Below are 19,634 nucleotides of genomic sequence, written 5' to 3' on the forward strand. Positions count from 1 at the left end.
TTCTCTTTTTTTTGTGTGTGCTTCATCTAACGGCTGATTTGGGCGTTGATTGACACTCTGTATGTTTCTGAACAGAGCGGTTCAGGCGTGTTACAGACAGAGGCGAGACACTAACCGGGGGGAGATAGAGTATCTGATGCTTGCATTTTCACAGTTCCACTTTCTGTTTTCATATCAAAAAATTCAAACAGAGTGTAAAGCAGAATCTGTCTCAGGTATCAGAAACAACGTTTGGAGTTCATATGTTGTTGAGATCAAATATGTGCTTGGCTGTGAGACCCTGCTAATGGTTTTCTAATCTCAGATTACTCATTATCTCACTGTCAGCCGTGGTGGAAACTGAGAAAAGTTCTTTCACAAATGACTTGATATACAACTTTTCCAGAAACATGTCAAAATCCTTATTAAAGAAGCAATATTTGTGACTCTTTCAGTACAGGAATCATCGTGTATTGACTGGGGACACATTAGGGAACAAACGACTGTCAGATTGCAGTTAAAGGCGATTACATGACATCGTTTGGTTCACTAATTTAGCGACTGCTGTCATCCAGAGCGACTTGTAGCGCAGACAGGTTTTTCATAAAACCTGCTATTGGTTTCATGTGTTCCCACGGCTCCATCCACACCTCAATTATGGCTGCGTTACCTACTGTACAGGGAGGCAGATTAAACAAACTGGTGAAGGCACGTCTCAGGGGGGCATGTGGGTGTCAGTGGAATCACAAGCAGGGTAATCACTTCAGAGAGCCAGAGGGAAAGAGAAAGGGAGAGAGAGCGAGCGAGAGACAGAGACGGAGCATGCCGAGCCTGTTAGTGGCTTTAGATCACAGGCCATCTTCAGTGAGTGGATGAGAATGCCAAACATGTCCCACAGGGCTCCCACTTTAAATAGCGAGAAGGAAACCTCTCGGAAATCCTTTTCCTTTTGGCAGTCTGTGATCGCGAGGGCCTTCAGGAGCTATTTGTGCACGGCTGTGTGTACAGTACACACACACACACATACCTATACATACACACACAGAAATACATACACAATGAAAAAATAAATGTCTTTGCGTCAGACAGAGACATGCCACACATGAAGATGAGTACATATACAAATAGACACATACAGTATGAATTTCCACAGACATGTCATGGCAGGCTGCTCACACACACATCCACAGCCCACACATCATCATGTTACAAAGAGCAGCAGAGCGGAGCAGGTTTACAGCCTTTACACTGTTGTATGTTTATTTATGTATACATGTCAATCAAAATGAAGAGAAATTATTCAATGAAATACATTGTTTTCAAGAGACTACAAAAGTGACACTGTCATTGATGATCTCTCATCAGACACGACACGTTTTAGGATATTAGGAACAGATTTTCAGTTTACTATCATAAAAACAAAGGAATTGAATCACAATCACAAAATCAAATCATAAAGAATAGTTTTTGTCCTTTTGGTGTAAAATCTGACTCATTGTAAATCTGTAAAGCAAACAATTATCAAATGTATCAAATTTACTTAATTGAAAATAAAGAGTCTTGCTATTGATCGCGTTGTCTGACCTCTTTTGACTTTACATATTACAAACATCAGCAAATATTTTCATTTTAAACATCTGAATCTAGAGAACTGTTTTGAAAGACGTCTTATCGACTCTATTATTCAAAGTGTTGCATAATCATTTCTTGAAAAATAACTAATGAATATTAATTTAAATATTTGTGAGTGCCTCTTTATCATTCAATCAGTTGATAAATGTGGAGTCTAAAATGGTAAAAATGTGTATATTTCCATGTTGTGTTATGTTGTCTTTTAACATGTTTGTGATTGACTACTGTGTTCTTCAACGATGAAGAACACATGACTGGGACAACCGTGTAACGTACACGAGTCGTTTATACTTGACTCCTGACCCACAATGCCTCGCTGTCCTAACTACACTGACTCCTATTGGTCCATATGTCAAACTCTTATTACAGCTATTCTTCTATTATTATCAAATAACAATAACACCACAGTTTCTAGCTTAGCTGGGTCTCATGTGTGTAAGAGATTTTTAATTATAATGGGACTTCCTGGTAAAATAAAATATGTTCAATAAGACAGACCTCTAACTGTGTGTAACAGCTACCTGGCTGATCTGCTGCAGCGTGCACACCTGTATCCTCTGACAGTGATGCTGCTTCCACTGCTAGTCCTCTCTCTCTTCACAGACTTTGTCTTTTGATAACCGTCCACTGATTACAAAATGCTAATATTACATTCAGGCAGAAAAGGTTAAACAGCTGCTGCTCAATTGTTAAACATGCATTTTTGTTACATTTGTGTGTGCTGCAAATTCTTAAGACAAAGAGTGCTAATTCAGTTCAGTCAGTAGAGCAGCCGCTTGATATACGGAGGCTACAGTATAGTCTCCATCCACAGCTCTTTGATGCATGTCTACCCCACCCTCATCACCCCACATTCCCTCTCTCTTTTTAGCGGTTCTATTGGTAAAGCAAAATAGCTATAAAAAAAATCTAATATTCTCTTTAAAAGGTATAATGTCCAGCATTTTAAACAATTATAAAGCAAATGTCAAATATATCATAACTACATTTTTCGTTGAGTAATGACATTCTATAAAAATGTGAATTCAAACTCCCTGTGGGTTTGTTGTTCTCAGCTCTGTGTTCACTCTGACTGGATGGAGCTTGCTTCAGCTTGTCTATGTGTCCATGTTTCATACATGTTTATTTCACATGAACCCCTCCCTGACAACCTGTTAGCCCCGCCACCACACAGGGGAAGAGAGACGGCCCCGCCCACTCAGGGATTCTGTATATAGTTGCACAATGGCGGAGTTTTAAGTACAATTCAAGGAAAACCAGAAGACTCTCCAAACCAAAGAAAATACTTTATTTGGTATAACATACTTCAAAGAATTAAGAACCAAATCAGTTTTGTTCTGCATTGTACTGAGTGGAGATCAGTTCAGATTAGTTGAGGGGTTTGGGGAGGAGGGCGAGCAGGACAGTTTGTTTGGTCTGAAAGACTGGTGCTAAATGGCAACGTAGCATACATCATCACACATCGTTAAACTATGATAGGGGTGTAATGTGGCTCAGACAAAAAAAGATAACCGCCCTCTATTATTCCTGAGAACGACACATGAAGCACTTCCTGTGCCGTGTTGCCGTCCTGGATTGTGAAGCTTAAATGTTGAAAATAAAAAGCAGGAGTTATTCACCTACAGTATGCTGCTCAGGTTGATGATGTGACTGGGTGTCACGGTTTCTATGAGCTAAACAGTCTAACAATGTTTGGTTTGACTGACTGCACTGACAAATAAAACCTGAAAAAGCAGTAAATTCTTTGACTTGAGAAGGTGGAGCAGGATCATGTTACTTTAATGATGAATCTATGATTGATTTGTTGTTAAAAAGTTTTTTTCATCAATCAAGTCGACTGTAAATCCACTCTAGTCTTAACTCATCTCTGATCCAATTAAAAAACAGTCTTTAAATCATTGTGTTTCATTTAATAAAGTACAACACATGTTCCTCTGAAGAATACTTCTTCTTTGCTGACTTTTATTGTTGGATATGGAAATGATTCTAAGTGTAGAAGTGTGAAGCTTTTTAGTGCGTCTGTAACTTTTCTTCTCTAACACACTTACTGTGTGATAATAGAGAGAAGTGCTTTACAACCATTCACATCAATTATTTCACAAGTCTGCATCAGAAGTGAGCATTTTCAATTTGGAGACACTACTTCAATTGACTCCTTGAATAATACAGGACAGCAATTGAAGCAACATCGTATTTACCCCCGTGGAGATGATCGCAAATACTTTCGAACTATTTCAGCTGGGCATAAAGGAATCATGAAAGGCCTCACGGCTCCCCAGCGTCCCTTTGCGCAGGGAAATGGAACCAGAGTCTTAATATCAAAACTTCAAATAGTTCCTGTAGAACCAATGCAATGGTGACGGGGCGGGAGGGGGGAGTTCATTTACACTTTACTCACTTTCTTTCCTTTCATTCCTCAGCCCTCAGAAGTGTCTCTTCTGTGTTACATGGAAAGTCAAAAGAAGGACTGAAGAGAGAGTCTTTTCTTCTTCTCTGTTTTTAAAGAAGCACACTCCCTGTGAGCTGGAGAGGCTTAGAGTGGTTAGACAATTTAATTGGATAAAAGGAAAAGATTAAAGAGGCCCTGACTCTGTTCCATAAATAATTGATTTCTAATGTATTTGTAGTGGCAGTGAGACGCCGTTGTTTGGGAATGGGGGATGTTGAGTGGCAGAACGCTTCAGATTTCCCTCAGTCTTTGCCTTCTTTGTTTTTTCACGCCGTGATATTGAAGCAGCATGAAAGGCAGAGAGGGAGCACACTTGCAGCTCAATTTGATCTTACATCGTCAGAAATCAAAGATCGTGCATGTAAAGAAGGATCGCAGGGAACTTTTTTTTAGCGGGAGACCAAACTTTTCACACTATGTTACTAAAGAATACATTTCTGCTGGTGCAACCCTTGCAAAAGCCCAAAGGCAAAGCCGGCAACTGTAGCTCGAATCCAAAACTAATAAAAGAAGCAGAAAATCCATTCTGGGACTTCCACTAAAGTTCTTGTGCTTGGATTTAAATATCTGATGGGTTATGGTGGTAAAAACACAAAAAACACATACAACTACTGGATATTAAAACTACTCAAAATTAACAACACAGCGCTGCTTAAAGAGATGCATTAACAGAACTAAGAGAAACAAATTGTTCTCTTGCTCTAGTTCACATATTTATCTACTTACTGTTTCCATCCTCTAATACAGCTTTTATTCACTGTGACAGCCTGAAAAAGGTGTGCAAAAATAAATGGTATTAAGTTGTGATAAGTCCTTCACACTTAATTAAAGACTTAAACAATAGGTCAACGAGTGGTTAACAGCAGAAAATAAGTCTGTGGAACACATTAGGAGTGTTACTGCCAGCGACTCAACACCCAGAGGCCACGATTTGTGCGCTGTTTCATCTCTCCCCCTTTAGGTTAATCTACTTTGTTGCTTCAGATTGCCCTCCGTGCAGCCTGACAATGCTGTGGCCTTCGCTTGCCTTAGGATGACGGGAGAAATAGCTGTCATCGCTGCATTTCAATCTCTGAATGCCTCTTTCCTAACCCCCTGCCTTTAATCTCATTCCCAATGTCAGCAAATAGCAATCTGCAGAACTGCTGCGGCGATGGTGGAGGATGGAGGAGAGGCGTGCCCGTGCCACTAAGCATTACCGCTCGGCCTGTCAGGGCCCGCGGCGGCCGAGCGAGGGGCTCTGAGTGTAGGTTACATGTTTTAGAAGCAGGTTGGCAGGAGCGACATGGAGGGGTGCCAGAGAGCGAGAGGAGGCCGTCGAATGGGGTGAAAGATAGAGATAGAGGGGGGGGAACAGGTGAGTGTGTGTGCATCAGACTCTGTGTGTTCAAATATGTCTGTGTGTTTATATTCTGTTTATCCGTGCGCACCCGTGTGCTTGCAACTATGTCTGCGTTTGCGTGCATGAGCATGCGGATGTCTACTCATTCCTGAGGTCAAACGCTCACTCACAAATGAAATCTAGCAACGTGAGTGCCCGGAAGCCTCAGCTGGGCTCGCACGGCAGCTGATCTTGCAAGCCTCAGTGGAGCTGTCTCAACGAGGCAGGATAGCAAGCGCCTAGCCTGGCGGGGGAGGAAGAGGAGGGGAGGGAGAGGATGGGAGGGAGGGAAGGGGGAGGGGGTTTGGTCACCTCACGTGAACCGCTGCCAAAAAGCGGACTTCTGTCGTAGGGAAGAGAAGCCCCATGCTGGCACTCTGCATCAGCTGAGAAACTAGAAAGCAGCACAGCGAGGTCAGCTGCAGTGCTGGGACAAGATAATGAGAAAAAAAAAAAAAGAAGAAGCAAAGAAGGACCCATAAACTAAGCTGAAAAAACTACTTCATGCTTCATGAAACTGCCCCCACTGCTTCAAATAAAAACAAATATAATTAAGTATTGAAAACACCACGTGACCAATTACAAGCTAGATGATGACATCGCAGAAAACCTGCTCAGATCTCATTCATAAAAGAAGAGATTTACAGACAGTTTACACTGAACAGCTGCAGGGTTTTGTAGAATTTCACCAATGTGACAAATTTGTATTTGAACATTATTTACATGTGAAAAAGGGTCTTGGGAGTCAAATCCGCATCCTCACACTGACACACATAGAGCATTTTGCTTTTTAAAAAAGGCAGCTATAACGGATCATCCGTGGCCATTGTGCTGTATAATCTAGTCTTTTGCAGTCGTACATTATAATCCTCTGTAGGTGGTATGGTGATGTACGGGCTTTAGACTAGTTGCCATGTCACCAGACTGCCTCATATGAGCCCCCCCCCCCCCCCTCTCCCCTCCACCCCTGGGTGGTAGCTGACCTGCTTCCACAGCATTATGCTCTTATGCCTCATAGAGATTGCAGAAACATACACATAAACACAGAGTAGAGCAAGCACAACAAAGAGGCAACACTTAGCGCCTGTGATTGGAGGAAATCCTGTGATAGTGAACCAGGAAACAGACCCTTCAAGCTAAAAGGCCAGTGAGTAGATTACTGCCAGGAGAAAAATTAGGCAGTTTGGGACTTAAAAAGGGGATGTGGTCATATTTTAGATAAAGACTAAAACTGAGTTCAATGACTCTTTTAATTATATTTGGTCATATTTGTGGGGAAGTAGAAATTGAATTATGGAGGTAGTACTATTGAAATGGTGTTGTTTATTTTACTCCAGTACTTTATTTATTTATTTGACTGATTTTTCCCACTTTGTTTTCTCGTTTTTTGGAGTCTAATCAATCATAAATAATATTTCCACAGTGTTTCAGTGGTTGATCTGGAGACACTGATGGCCACTTGGGATGAGTGTTTACAGTTCAGAACTACAGACAAATCTGTGATCTCATAGTTACATCCAGGTAAGGCCAATATGGTTAGTGCTGATGTTAAATTCTCTGAACCCCTTATTGCATCACTAAAAAACTAACTGAGCGTGCTGCAAAAACTCAAATCTAAGCAAATGTATGAGTCAGAAATATTGGCATTTTTTTAGCAACATTTACCTGAAAAGTCAAGATAAACATCTTATTCAAAGATATAAAACGCCAAATTCAAGGCCTGAATTGCTGTTCATTAGTAAACATATCTGCAGAAGAGGCGTCAGTGGCCTAGTAGTTATTTTGCGCTCCCCATGTACAACTGCTACAGTCCTCAAAGCGGGTGGCCCAGGTTTGAAACCGACCTGTGGCTACATTGCCACATGTCATTCCCCACCCTCTCTGATCTCCCCCTGATTTCCCACTGTCCTGTCTCTCTAAAGGCATAATAAGGAACACAAATACATCTTAATATACATATATGACTCATGGGGCGAGCTAAATTTACTTTGAGTCTTGACTAAAAATTAACAAACACATTTAGATACAGACATCTCTATGCAGTTAGTATTTTAATAAAAATACTATCTCAGGTAAAAAGTAACTTCAAAGTCTCCTGAATGTGAATATTCTTGGACATAATTAAAATGATGCACCACAAGCTCACTATACCAGTAAATAATCTAATAAGAACAGTCAGAATAAAACAAGACAATATTGAACTATCTGCCTTCAGGTGACATTTATATCCCTAAACAATTTCAATGGTGTTTTTTCATGATTGACTTTTTAATCTTCAGTCAAAGTTTTATTTTTATATGATATTTTGATAATGTTAAGTTAAGATCTCAAAGTTTAAAGAAGAACAAGATGAAGAAGATGTACCTTATTAATCCCACAAGGGATTTCAATCTGACACTTTGAAATACACACACATGCACAAACAGGATCCTATGGACAAGTAATGGAGAGATATGCTCAAGGGCACCTCGCCAGTGTTCAGGTAGTGCTCTTGCACCTCTCCAGCTACCAGACCAATTCTCAGACCTGGTACGCACAGGGACTTGAACCAGTGACCCTCCGGTTCCCAACCCAAGTCCATACAGACTGAGCTCCTGACGCCCTCGCAGTTTCAACAAAAAATCTGTACTTAAACAACATAACACATTTAAATGTGCTCTGTGTTTCATCCCACCTAACACTCTTTTGAAACTTTTTAAAAATGGGGCGTGGCTCGACTGCTGTCAATTTTTAAATGGTCTGAAATGCTATGATCAGTTTAAAGACATCCAATCAAATACTCTTGATTGAGTCAGATAAGCAGTGACTTGAAGTCTGGACATTCATTGGAAGTATAGGAGATCTCTATGGTTAACAACAGATTTTAACTTTGTGTATATTTTATTTTAAAATGTAATCGTTTGAACTCTAAGCTGCATTTATTTTGTGAAAATATTAATAATTTAAAATGCTCATACTGTTACTGCATGTTAACAAGAGCATTTGTTTCCTCTGTCTACGCTCTAAATGAAGACAGCTTTAACTGAACATCTTCATAGACTTAATAGAAAAAAAATGCTCTCTATTAGGGGAGACGGTTGGCCAAAGGCATTTGGTGGAGGCGGAGGGGAAACAGGGTTGAGGGGTGGAGGAGGGGGTGCAGTAGGTTGACGGTGTGTGGGGTGAGGGTGGGGTGTTTTTAAGCCAGCTGAAAGCTTTTTCTCTGACACACATCCCACTTGTTATGACATGCAGAGACACATCTAAAAGCAAACTCCTAAGAGGTTGCTGAGGGCGACCTCAGTAATATGCAAATGATTTTCCACAGGAGTATCTTAGACAATGCACAAAGCTGTCTAAACTGGAAGCTTAATACACTAAGTTATGATGCTCGCGCGTGCTGCAAAGAAACAGCAGCAGCTCTGTGTGAACCCGAACTTTTTTCGCTGACCCAATTACCTTAGCTGATCTGCTCTGACTCCTCCGGCCTGCTGTTACTGGAGCTACACTGTCATTTGTGTCTCTACCAAGATTCCTCATGAACATTTCATGCGAGGTGTCTTATAAATTATGAGGGCTTCTCCAGCTGACATTATGAGGAAAAATGGCAAAGCCTGCCTTTTCTTCTCCGGCTCTTATCACAAACACAAAGGGCCAACTCAAAGCAGGAGGAGAGGCTTTCCCGACAGCTCAGAGTCCTGCGTGGAGTACAGTATGCCCAGATGAATCTCTCAGCTTACTTCCAATCACTTTCTCTCCCCCCTAACATCTGATGATGACATTACCAAAACATTTATGCCTCTGTTCAAAAAACCCTCTGGAAAATCACTCTGTATAAATATTGATTGCATATTAAAATTGCACATTTGTCTTAATTCCATACAGTGGAGTAGTCTCGGATCACATAAAGGAACTCTCAACTTGTCATTCTGGTATTAAAGAGGAAATAAAAGCAGATTCTCCACGGCAGAATGAACTACACTGCATACGTATCATCGTTGCTAATTGTAAATAATGCAACGCATCTCATCCTTTCAATTATTCAGCTTTATGTCCTGGTTTTGGTTGACAGAAATGTAGTGATGACAAAATATTGTAAGTTCCTGTGATGCACAAATGCCAAGGCATCTGTACTGCAAGCTGAGTAGCTGTGTCTTATTAGATTTCCACAAACACAGTACACCTACGCACAACCTAAGTGGATTAAATATGACGGATGATGACACTTGGAGAAAAGGCTCTTTCAGATTACTCAAATCTAATCTGGAACTCTAAATCAGGACTAATCAGTTGCTTTTCAAAGAAGCTTCAATCATAGGAGGAATTTTTGGCTGGCAAAGTGGGTTTCTCACAAGAAAAGCCGTTCTTTTATAGTGCATCATTTTCAGGTTTTTTTACAGTTTGCATTTGAGAACAGCTGCTTTTCATGTGCTACAAAAAAGCCTGACAAGATGTGACTGATGTGATTGCAGGACTGGAGTCGCTATAGAAATAATGTTGTGTAACTAAGAAGCTACAGATGAATTTCTGTTGAGTCTAATGAAAAGTTTCCCTGTGACATAACAGAGCGAGAGTGTAACGTTAATTCAATTCAATTAAACCCCTCCGGACCAATGAAAGCTCTCTATAGCTGTTTCAGATTAGAAGCTCATCAAAGACATTAGCGACACCAATAAAAGTTTGCTATAGGAAGACAATGATCCAGTCCAGTAGCGCGCTACAGATCGCAGCCCCGCTTTGATTAATCTTGTTAATTACTAGCCCTAGGGTCTCTAACACGGCTAGCCCTCTTCCCCTTTGTAAGCCAACAAAAAGGAAGACTTGTGCTCCATTAGATTCTTTGTAATTACAAAAGTCTCTTGCTTTGGGACTGATTCTCCCACAGCCACTGGATATAGAGGGAGGAACAAGCCGGACTAAAGGCGATTTTAACATTAGTGTGGTGTCTATATGTACATTATTCAGCGGGGGAGGACGAGGGGGCTCTGTGGATTTGCAGAGTAGCGTGTGCCTGCGCTTGAACTCTCTCCTAATGAGTCCCTGCAGTCACCTCAGCCGAGGCCCCTGCCCTCATCCTCTCTCTATCTCTCAGTTAATTCAGCTGTCGCCTTGTTTAACCACAAGATGACCCCCCCCCCCCCCACACACCGCTCCATGAAACAGCCAGCCGCTGTCAGCTGGGGACGCACACGCTATCCCTAACTTGTCCTGGCTACCTCGGCTAACATATGACCCATTTCTCGACTCCCATGTCCTTGTTTTACCAGCAGACAGCCAGCCGCCATTATGGTTCATGAATAGCAGGAGGTGCACGCATGGTATAGCATCACACAGAGTTCATGCCAGGCTTGCATCGCGTACGCATTCACCGAAAAATTAGGCCAACCAGGCTTTGGAGGGCCATCTCTGTGTAAAATGACTACACTTTGCCTAAGCCAGCAGATCCATTTGACCTATGTCTAATGTGAACCAATTAAGGACTTTACATCAGTGTGCAAAAACGTGGAGCCGAATATCCCTTAATACCACTTAAATACATGTCCCTGTAGCTATAATACACCTACACATGCTATCGTGGTGTGCTGTGTGATTATGTGCTGATATAAAGCCCGCGCCAGAGTGCAATTGAATGTATTGAGTGAGGTATCTAATGGGCATGGGAACTAATTCCAGGGCAAAGGGGATTAAAGGCTCGAGGAGAGACAGCAGCAGAGCGGATGGCACTCGCTGGCAGCAGAGGGTAGAGAGGGCGGAAAAATAGAAATGAAATATAAATGCACAGAATCCTTGCCTTTTAAATCCTATTTGGTGAAATAGTATTAAAAATTGCTATTTTGTTTAATCCTGGCAGTTATATTTATATTTTTTTTTCAGAGAGAGAAAAATTAAATATCAGGCGCTTCAGAGAAATACAGTAAAAAACACCGCTGGACAATCAAAGTAGAAACAGAGTTTTATCAAAATCAGTGTGTTTCATCTGTCCAAGGCCTCTATCTCTCATTCTCATTATTTCCGGAGCAGGAGTTGTGCCTTATCCTTTGATCACACTGATTTATATTTTTGAGACTCTACCTTGAGGACTGTTTCCCAGACGGTTAGAAATGCTGCTGCTGTGTCTACACTCTGAAATCAACGGATAAGAAGCACCAAGAATACAAGGTTAGGCTCGTCTGTAACACTCACACCTGCACTTCACTCGATATCTTCCAGACCATTTCCCAAAAACATGCTGCTTGTCATACAAAACTTAATTTGTGGGTCATTGGGTTGGCTAATCTAGGAAACCTTATGACAGTTTCGTTTCATTAACCCACTATTCCACATCGTTTTAATCAGCCTTTATCAGTGGAAGTGTGACATGGTGTTTGGTTTTTTCTCTTGGATTTCTCTGGATGGATTGAGGAACCTCTTGGCTGCTGTGATGCATACCTTTTCTTATTTTAATTAATATCCTTCTGATTGTCTTTATCCAGTGAAACGTTTATGAAATGTGATGAAGAGCAGCTGCCATTTCAACACATTTAATTTGTTACAGCTCTGTGACGTATATGCAAAGTGATGAACTAATGATTTGTCTTTCACAGGGACTCCTCGTGGTGTATGAACACTGTTAGGAGGAACGTGTTACTTTGTAACCTCCAACACTTTTGGTATCTGCTATAAATACGGCAAGCAATCAGCTCTTACTCATAGTTCTCAACATCACCTCAGTTTTTGCTTTTCAAGTTTAAATCCATTATGTAAACAAAAGCAACAGACAGAAAATTTAGTCTCATACTGCTGCACCAGACGCCCTGAAAAAATGTGCTATTGCCCCCAGAGGATATACCGCGGTAAGATGAGAGCTGATGGGTTCCAACATTGGGTTCACTCCAACTAAATCAAAATAAAGAGGGAAAGGAAACTCCCAATGAACGACAAAAACAGTTCATGTGGATCGAAAACACAGTGTCAAATAAGATTGAGATGTAGTGTAGGTCATTGCTCTGCAACATAAACAAAAGAGAGAACATCAGGGGTTCTTGGTTCTTTGAGTTCCTCCGTTACCTTCACTGTTTTTATCTGAAGCCAGCATTTTATCCCAGCTGGGATTTTTAACCTTTTTGTTCAGAATACTCCATGTAACCAACGCTACTGAAAGGTCATAGAGTGCCACATGATGAGGTTTAATTTGGTTTAATTCTTTATGTATGTGCAAAGCCTTCCCTGGTTTAAGAGTAAGATGTGAATCAAACAGGGACTCACAGGCTAATTTTCACCCCTCGCTGCTCTCACCTGTGCTACAATGTGAAGTAACTGGTGTGTCATAGCACAGGATATAACACCATGTAAGAACTGCAGAAACTGGGGCTCAGGTGGCGCATTGGTGAGTGTGCGCCCCATGTATGGAGGCTGTAGTCCTCCAAGCGGGCGGCCCAGGTTCAAATCCGACCTGTGGCTCCTTTCCTGCATGTCATTCCCCACTCTGTCTCTCCTTGATTTCTGACTCTATCCACTGTCCTATCTCTACAATAAAGGCACAAAATGCCCAAAAATAAATATATAAAAAAAAAAAAAGGACTGCAGAACTGATAGATGAGGATACTCCCAAACGAAGCAAAGTATTCAGGACCCCCAGCCCCCACAACATAAGGAAAGTGAAACCTTACAAATGTTGTTCAAAGAAACTAGAGAAAAAACTATAAACTAAAAACAGTTACAATTTCATTTTGTGTGTGTTTGTTGTTGTTATATTTGATTCATGAGGGTACTACTCGTAGCTCAAATTGGGAAATGTCTCTCTTGAAAAAAAGACGATGTATATAAAGATATATATATGTGTCTGGTTAAAAAAGTGACAACAGTAAGAGATGATTGAAACTGTTATTTTTATAGTTGAGTTTTCTGTTCAAATGTTTAAAAAAATTGCGCTCTATCCATTTGATCTTTTGTCTTACTGGCTCATACAGCTCTACATCTGAGACATGTTAGCTAAAGGGGCATCGGAAGCCTAGTGGTTATGTTGCACGCCCCATGTACGGAGGCTACAGTCCTTGTCGCAGCGGCTGTGGGTTCAAATCCAACCTCGGCCCTGTGCTACATGTCACCCCCCTCTCTCTCTCTTCCTGACATTTCCTATCTCTCTTCAGCTGTCCTACAACGTAAAGGCAAAGACGGCCAGAAACATATCTTAAAAACAAACAAAAATAATGCTTTGAAAGTCACAAAATGTTCTCTTTGTGTTTTAATCACTAACAACTTAGTAGCTGTTCGTGGTATTCTATTTATAACATTTGTATTGCTAGCTACAAATCTTTTTAGCAGCAAGTGGTAAATAGTAAAACATATATATTTGATTTTTTTCAAAGTCTGCCTTTTTAAATTTGCTAGCTTGTAAACACTGGGCATGAAACAGAATCAAACCAAGTCTGGCTAGCATGCTATAACTAGTCAATGCTAATACATCAGATGAAAAGAAAAAAGCTCTTCTGCTTGGTTACCTTCATATGCTAAAAAGTGAGTCAAAACATTACAGTGTACTTCAAGAAAGAGAGATGTGTGCTGTTAATCAACTTCAAGGTTAAACGCCATCACTCTCGCAATTTGCCATCAGAATTACCAGTCGGCTAGACCAATTAATAATATTTTTTACATGTTGGCCTTCAATGCCACTAGTTGAGGCTGTAACTCCAGTTAATGGGCATGCTCTCTGTGCTCTACTACCTGGATGTAAACAAGCACAGTGAATGGATAACACCAGAATGGAAATAAAAATGTATGTATGCTGTGTCAGATTAAATTTGCATACCCACTGGAGCAAGTGTAACCACATGTAGCACGGCCATGTGGATGTTAACGTAGAAGGGCTGAAGGCTGGCGGTGCAATAACTGAACGTTATCCACACTCTGCAAACCAAATGACCCTGTTTAACTGTTTGAGTGTTTTGTTATCTTTCGACTGGTCATCTAAATTTAATTTCTGTTTAATCAACTGGGAAATGACTCACCTCAGAACATCCCTATTATGTAGTACAGACTTGAGGCTTTTTTTGCCGGTAGACAGTTTGACCTCTCCTAATGTTAATGTTGACAGAACAACTGGTCAATTCCAGTAAGCAACGATAGATTTTGTCCACCTTTAACTTTGTAATTTATACCTACTGGGAATTTTCCTCGTATGACATGTGAAAATGTCTTTATAATGTGTGGGTTATCTTGCTTACCAAAATACTCCTCAGATGGGGGGTTGTCCATGTCAAACAGCATCTTCTTGGTCAGGCGCTCCAGCTCGTCTTCAGGGTGAGCCATGGAAGCACTTCCCTGAAAACATGATGAGAAACATAGCTGTGATTTACAGTCAATAAATACTGTATAAGTAAAAGATGTGTACAGAAAAAGAAAGAACATTTTAGAAGTTTGTTTTACAACTGATACAAATATTCTTCCTAATGAACCAGGTTAAAGCCTTAAACTATTTATTTTGACCTATCCAAAAGACAATAACAAACACTGTTGCAGCAAAAACATTAACCATACAAACAGATCAATACAACCATCACACACAATTACCAGTGGGACACTAAATCAACTTAATATGTTATACTAGGGCAAGAACCGATTACAAAAAGGTACCATTCTCTAAACAGTTGCAGTTACAATTTAGAAGCAATAATATTGACCAAGAGCACACTTTTCTAACCTTGAAAATGGTCTTAAAATGCTTCAATGTGATCAGCATTGAGATATTTCTCTTTACGTTATGGTCTGTAGCTGTCTGTATTTGTGTGGTGGTAGTCTATGTCTGTGCAGTAAAGCTGTTTTGTTACTTTTGTTTGTGCTTTACTTTGTATTTGTGTTAGGACACCCTTGAATATGAGATGCTGCATCTCAAGGGGCTCTCTCTTTAATATATTCAACATTATTTCAGGAATAAAGAGCAGCATATTTAAAGCTGTTTTTCTGTTCTAAATCTTTGGACCAACAGAAGTGGAGAAAAAGCTTTAACATGCTATAAGATCAAATGTAAATGGTGAGCATCACTTGTGATTTTTTAATAAATACTCCTTAAATTCCAGAGAATGAAGGTATTGCATATGTTTAGGTTGGAGTTCATGGTTTACAAAAAAATCTGACTTCTATAAATCAGGATGTAGGGCTGTCTCAAGGTCATAAAAGAACGCATTGGCTGTAATCAACATGCAGTAGATGGTCTTGAGTCTGGTTTCCCCTCTGAGATATCTGACCCTGGCTCAGGCCCCGGTGGTGCTGCAGCCCAGAAGGTTGTGCATATCCTTCTGTACAACACAAGCATGGGGAAAAAACTGTGACCCTGGCTAATCCTTGTATTTTTTTAAATGATAAGAGGAGGGAAAGAGGAGGCACACATGAAAAGAAAGCTACTTTTGTAAGCGTTGCACATTAGAGGTATACGTCAGGAGATGGCTGTTTAGTCATACACTCAGAACAAAAGACTTCAGTGGTGATTCGTGTTGAGGCCTCATCTGTGAGAGATCTCAGAAGGATGACATAACTCTCTGAAGAGGCCACTTCCATCCTTTCCTTGTGAGCATGCCCCCCCCTCTTATCACGCAGTCGCTGACACCTGCCTGCTGTGTGTCTGTACACCGCTGATGTGGTGTGCCTGACATTTTCTGTCAATCATCCCCATTCCCCCATCTTCCAATCCCTCGTCTCACGGCCAATCCCATCACAGGTGTGTGCGTCCTTTGCAGACACCCTGGAGGCCTGAACTTGACACTCTTTTGTGCGGTTCCGTGAAGCTTTTTCACAAAATCAGTGACTCTTGGATGACCTTCCCTAGATCCGGAGCCGTCTGGATCTTTACAGTATATTTGATTTTCAATATTGTAACACAGGCTGAGATTGGAGCTGACCTTTGAGGTGTTCCTAATTGTGACATCGGGGAGCTGGGTGAATGTTTGCGACCGGCTTGGTTTTGTAGTAATTTATCCGTGGTTTACTGTGTCACATAAAGGAATCAGATTAGTCAATATGGAATTGAGTGTTGAATGTTTTTGTATTCAGTATGAAACAGTAATTATGGAGTGTGTCACAAACATCTCCTGAATCATTAAAGATTACATTTGTATGCTTGTGATGCTCATTAACTTGTCTGGCTGTACATGTCAGTCAAGCTTAGAGAGTAAATAATCATGTGTGATCTCATACTTCACCTTTGATGAGTTTTATTGTATATTTGACATTCTTCTTTGTTCTGTCTGTTTTATTGTTGAGTTTGTATCTTACTGTGTCTTATGTATTTGTTGTCAAGTTTTATGTATATTATAGGCTCCTCTAGGGATGGTCGTTGAAAATTAGATGAGGTTACAAGTGCTGGAGTGTGTGGCATTGATTTACTTGTTTTACGCTTGTCCCTGTCAGAATAAAAAAACAACCAACCAACCAGTAAGATTTCAATCCAGCAAACCAACTAATGAACACGGGCCACTCGACCGACCAACCAACCAACCAACCAATCAACAGAATAACAAAGGGGCCAACCAAACAACAGACTACCCAAACAACAAACTAACTGAATAGAATCAATATATTTTTAAATGTGTTTATTTATAAATAGGGGGGAATTGGCCATAGAATTATTACTTTAAAAAAGTGACTGTGGATACTAAATGTTACGTGTCATTTCAAAGCTTAACCGTTAGCTCTAACCAACATGAAATAACATTTCCACAAACATCCTGAATCATGGGCACTATATTTGGTATCTCTTGAACTGCAGTAGTTAAAGAGTTTAAGCAGGTTGAGCAGACACTCACACAGAAACTGTACTCTGTATCCTCCTGCTCTGTTTCTATTGTGGTTGCCATTGATCTTTAAAAGCAAAAAAATAAACTCTCATAAATAAATCTATTCATGTCCTCATCAGGAAATGTTTAATGGGAATTGTTTCCTATCTAATGTTTTCCATATGACTCAGGGTTGAGTCACAGTTAAGAAAGGCTGTGTTAAGTTCAGCAACATTGCTTTCTGTTTTGTCTTTACATGAGGATACATTTTACCCACCAAATAAGTATGTCCAACAAATTTAGGAGCTTTGTGGTCCGTGCTTAAATTAGCATATAACCCTACATTTTACCAAAGCTGAGCTCCGATCACTGTCCACAATGTATCAAAAAGCACCTGAAACTTTATGGAGCATGACTTCTGCTAGGCCCGGCCCAGGATGCAGCCGGCTGGAAGTCCAAACAGTAGGCCTCGTTAACTCTGAGGGATCGACACTTTCGATGTGTAAATCTTTCTGCCTTGTTGGAGCACTCTGCAGAGCCAGCTGGGTCTGAGCTCTGCGAATTCTTGGCACCTTGTGTGTCCTCTCCTACTGGACCATAAACAGCCAGGATAGGATTGTGGAGCATTAGACCCAAATGAATCATTCCTTTGTGGTTCCTCTCTCAACTCAAATTATTTGACTTTTTATGAATACAAATCATGATAAATTGAGGTATATGTCAGGGGGGTGAATTCTTATACAAATATCTGCATACAAGTGAAAACAATAAGTCAGTTTAGTATTCTGAGACTCAAAAGAAGTGCCCTTGTTGTCAAGATTCGGCTCATTATACCTGTGTTGTTACTTTGAGACAGTGAAGAGGACGATTTAACACTGTTAATCTTAGCTCCACATCAAAAGCTCGCTGGAGAGGGGAAGAAATGCTGCTATTACCAGAAACAGACTTTTGAGTTTAAGCTTCATTTATACCTTATCCACTCTTTGACACCCTGCAGCAATGCTCTGCCAGAGAGTTTAAAGCACCTTGTTAGGGAGTCTTTTGTGACAGCACGGAATAATTTTTCACTTGAATAAGAGAAAGAAATTGCTTCTCTGCATGCTTTATGATTGCTTCGCAGTTCCTTGTCAGCTTTTCAGAGGCAACAATAGAAATCATACAGCAGCTATACATGCTGCAGACGTGATTTTTCAGTTAGGTCTGGCTCGATTCAGTAAATTGTTTGCCTTTGCCCTCGGGAAACTTAGCAGCACTTTCATTGAAGTTGGCACTTAAATTCAGCGGTGACTGGGTTAAAAGCTGCACCTATTCTCCTCTGTTTTTCCCGTATGTCGAGGCTTATAGTTTCAGGTGAACTACCATCTGCTTTTTAGTGACAGAAATCCTATCTGTAGTAATACACAATGGGGAAGCATCAAAAGAGAATCCACATTACAAACAATTGTCAGGGTGTTGTTAACTGTCGGTCCACTAGATCTCAGAAAAAACAATAAAGGTTAAGAAAAATAATACTTTTTTTTACACGCAACATGATACAGCATGACGCTGAAAGGTGAGCAGGGTCTGGGAGCTGATCATTGCCTGACTGCCACATCTATGAATAAAGCTGTGCGCGCCTCCCACTGTGGAATTGGCATTGTGTCAGGACTGATTAAGTGAGGAGAGTGGATTAGAGAGGTGGTAAGCAGAGGGGGCACCGTACATACTCTCACCTGATGCCCTGACAGCATCGTGTCCCGCTAAGAACCAAACCTCAGGCTCTGTCTCTGCTGCTCCCGCTGCAGTGATAGAGAGTGAACGAGAGAGACAACTGTTCTCAGGGATCAGATCTGAACCTTTGTTAGTGTCGCCGGAACAAAGGAGAGCAGGAGAACAGAAAGCAGGAACTATTTACATATCGTCACCTGCTTTGGTACAGCACAGGGGGAACTTACTGTACAGATCTCCAAGACATCTAGTGGCAGAGCAACCCATGGTTGAACTCTGCCTTGTAACAATAATGATGCAACATCATTGAAGTTATACATTAACGCAAGAAGGATGCAAATAGTTTGTGGATCTATTCCTCCTGGTGTCTGGATCCAGACAAAGAGACGGTAACAAACTTCTTTTTATTTTGAAAAAAAGAAAGGAAAGAGATAGTTGAGCTAATATTAATTTGCATTTTTCCCAAAATCAGCCCACATACGGTGTTTTTCAACTTGTGTACTTATTGTTTTAGCTCAAAATACCAAATACTCAGGAAAACAAACATTCTATCCATTAAATGTCATTAGCACAGGTAGATGCTTTCAGACTGATTTCCATCTGCCCTGATTCAGGTCGGGCCAATCAAAACTGTTCATCTAATGAAGCAGGCTTTGTACAATGACCGACAGGCCGGCACTGTTCAGGCATTCAACAGGATGAAACACAATAAACTGCACAGTTTAAATGGTTAATGGACTTGAGCTTGTATAGCGATTTT

At 40.7% G+C, this 19,634-nt stretch overlaps 1 protein-coding gene across 4 annotated transcripts in view; it reads right to left on the reverse strand.

Annotated features, from left to right (window-relative positions):
* Nucleotides 1-19,634, reverse strand: part of lpp (LIM domain containing preferred translocation partner in lipoma) — a 182,118-nt gene that overhangs the window by 41,976 nt on the left and 120,508 nt on the right. For all 4 annotated transcript variants that reach the window (XM_061030555.1, XM_061030552.1, XM_061030553.1 and 1 more), the window contains one exon: nt 14,624-14,720. In XM_061030555.1, coding sequence (XP_060886538.1) covers nt 14,624-14,720 — 97 coding nt within the window. The remainder of the gene's footprint in view (nt 1-14,623; nt 14,721-19,634) is intronic.

The sequence above is a fragment of the Labrus mixtus genome, chromosome 3, assembly GCF_963584025.1.
Source record: "Labrus mixtus chromosome 3, fLabMix1.1, whole genome shotgun sequence".
NCBI classification, from domain to species: Eukaryota; Metazoa; Chordata; class Actinopteri; order Labriformes; family Labridae; genus Labrus; species Labrus mixtus.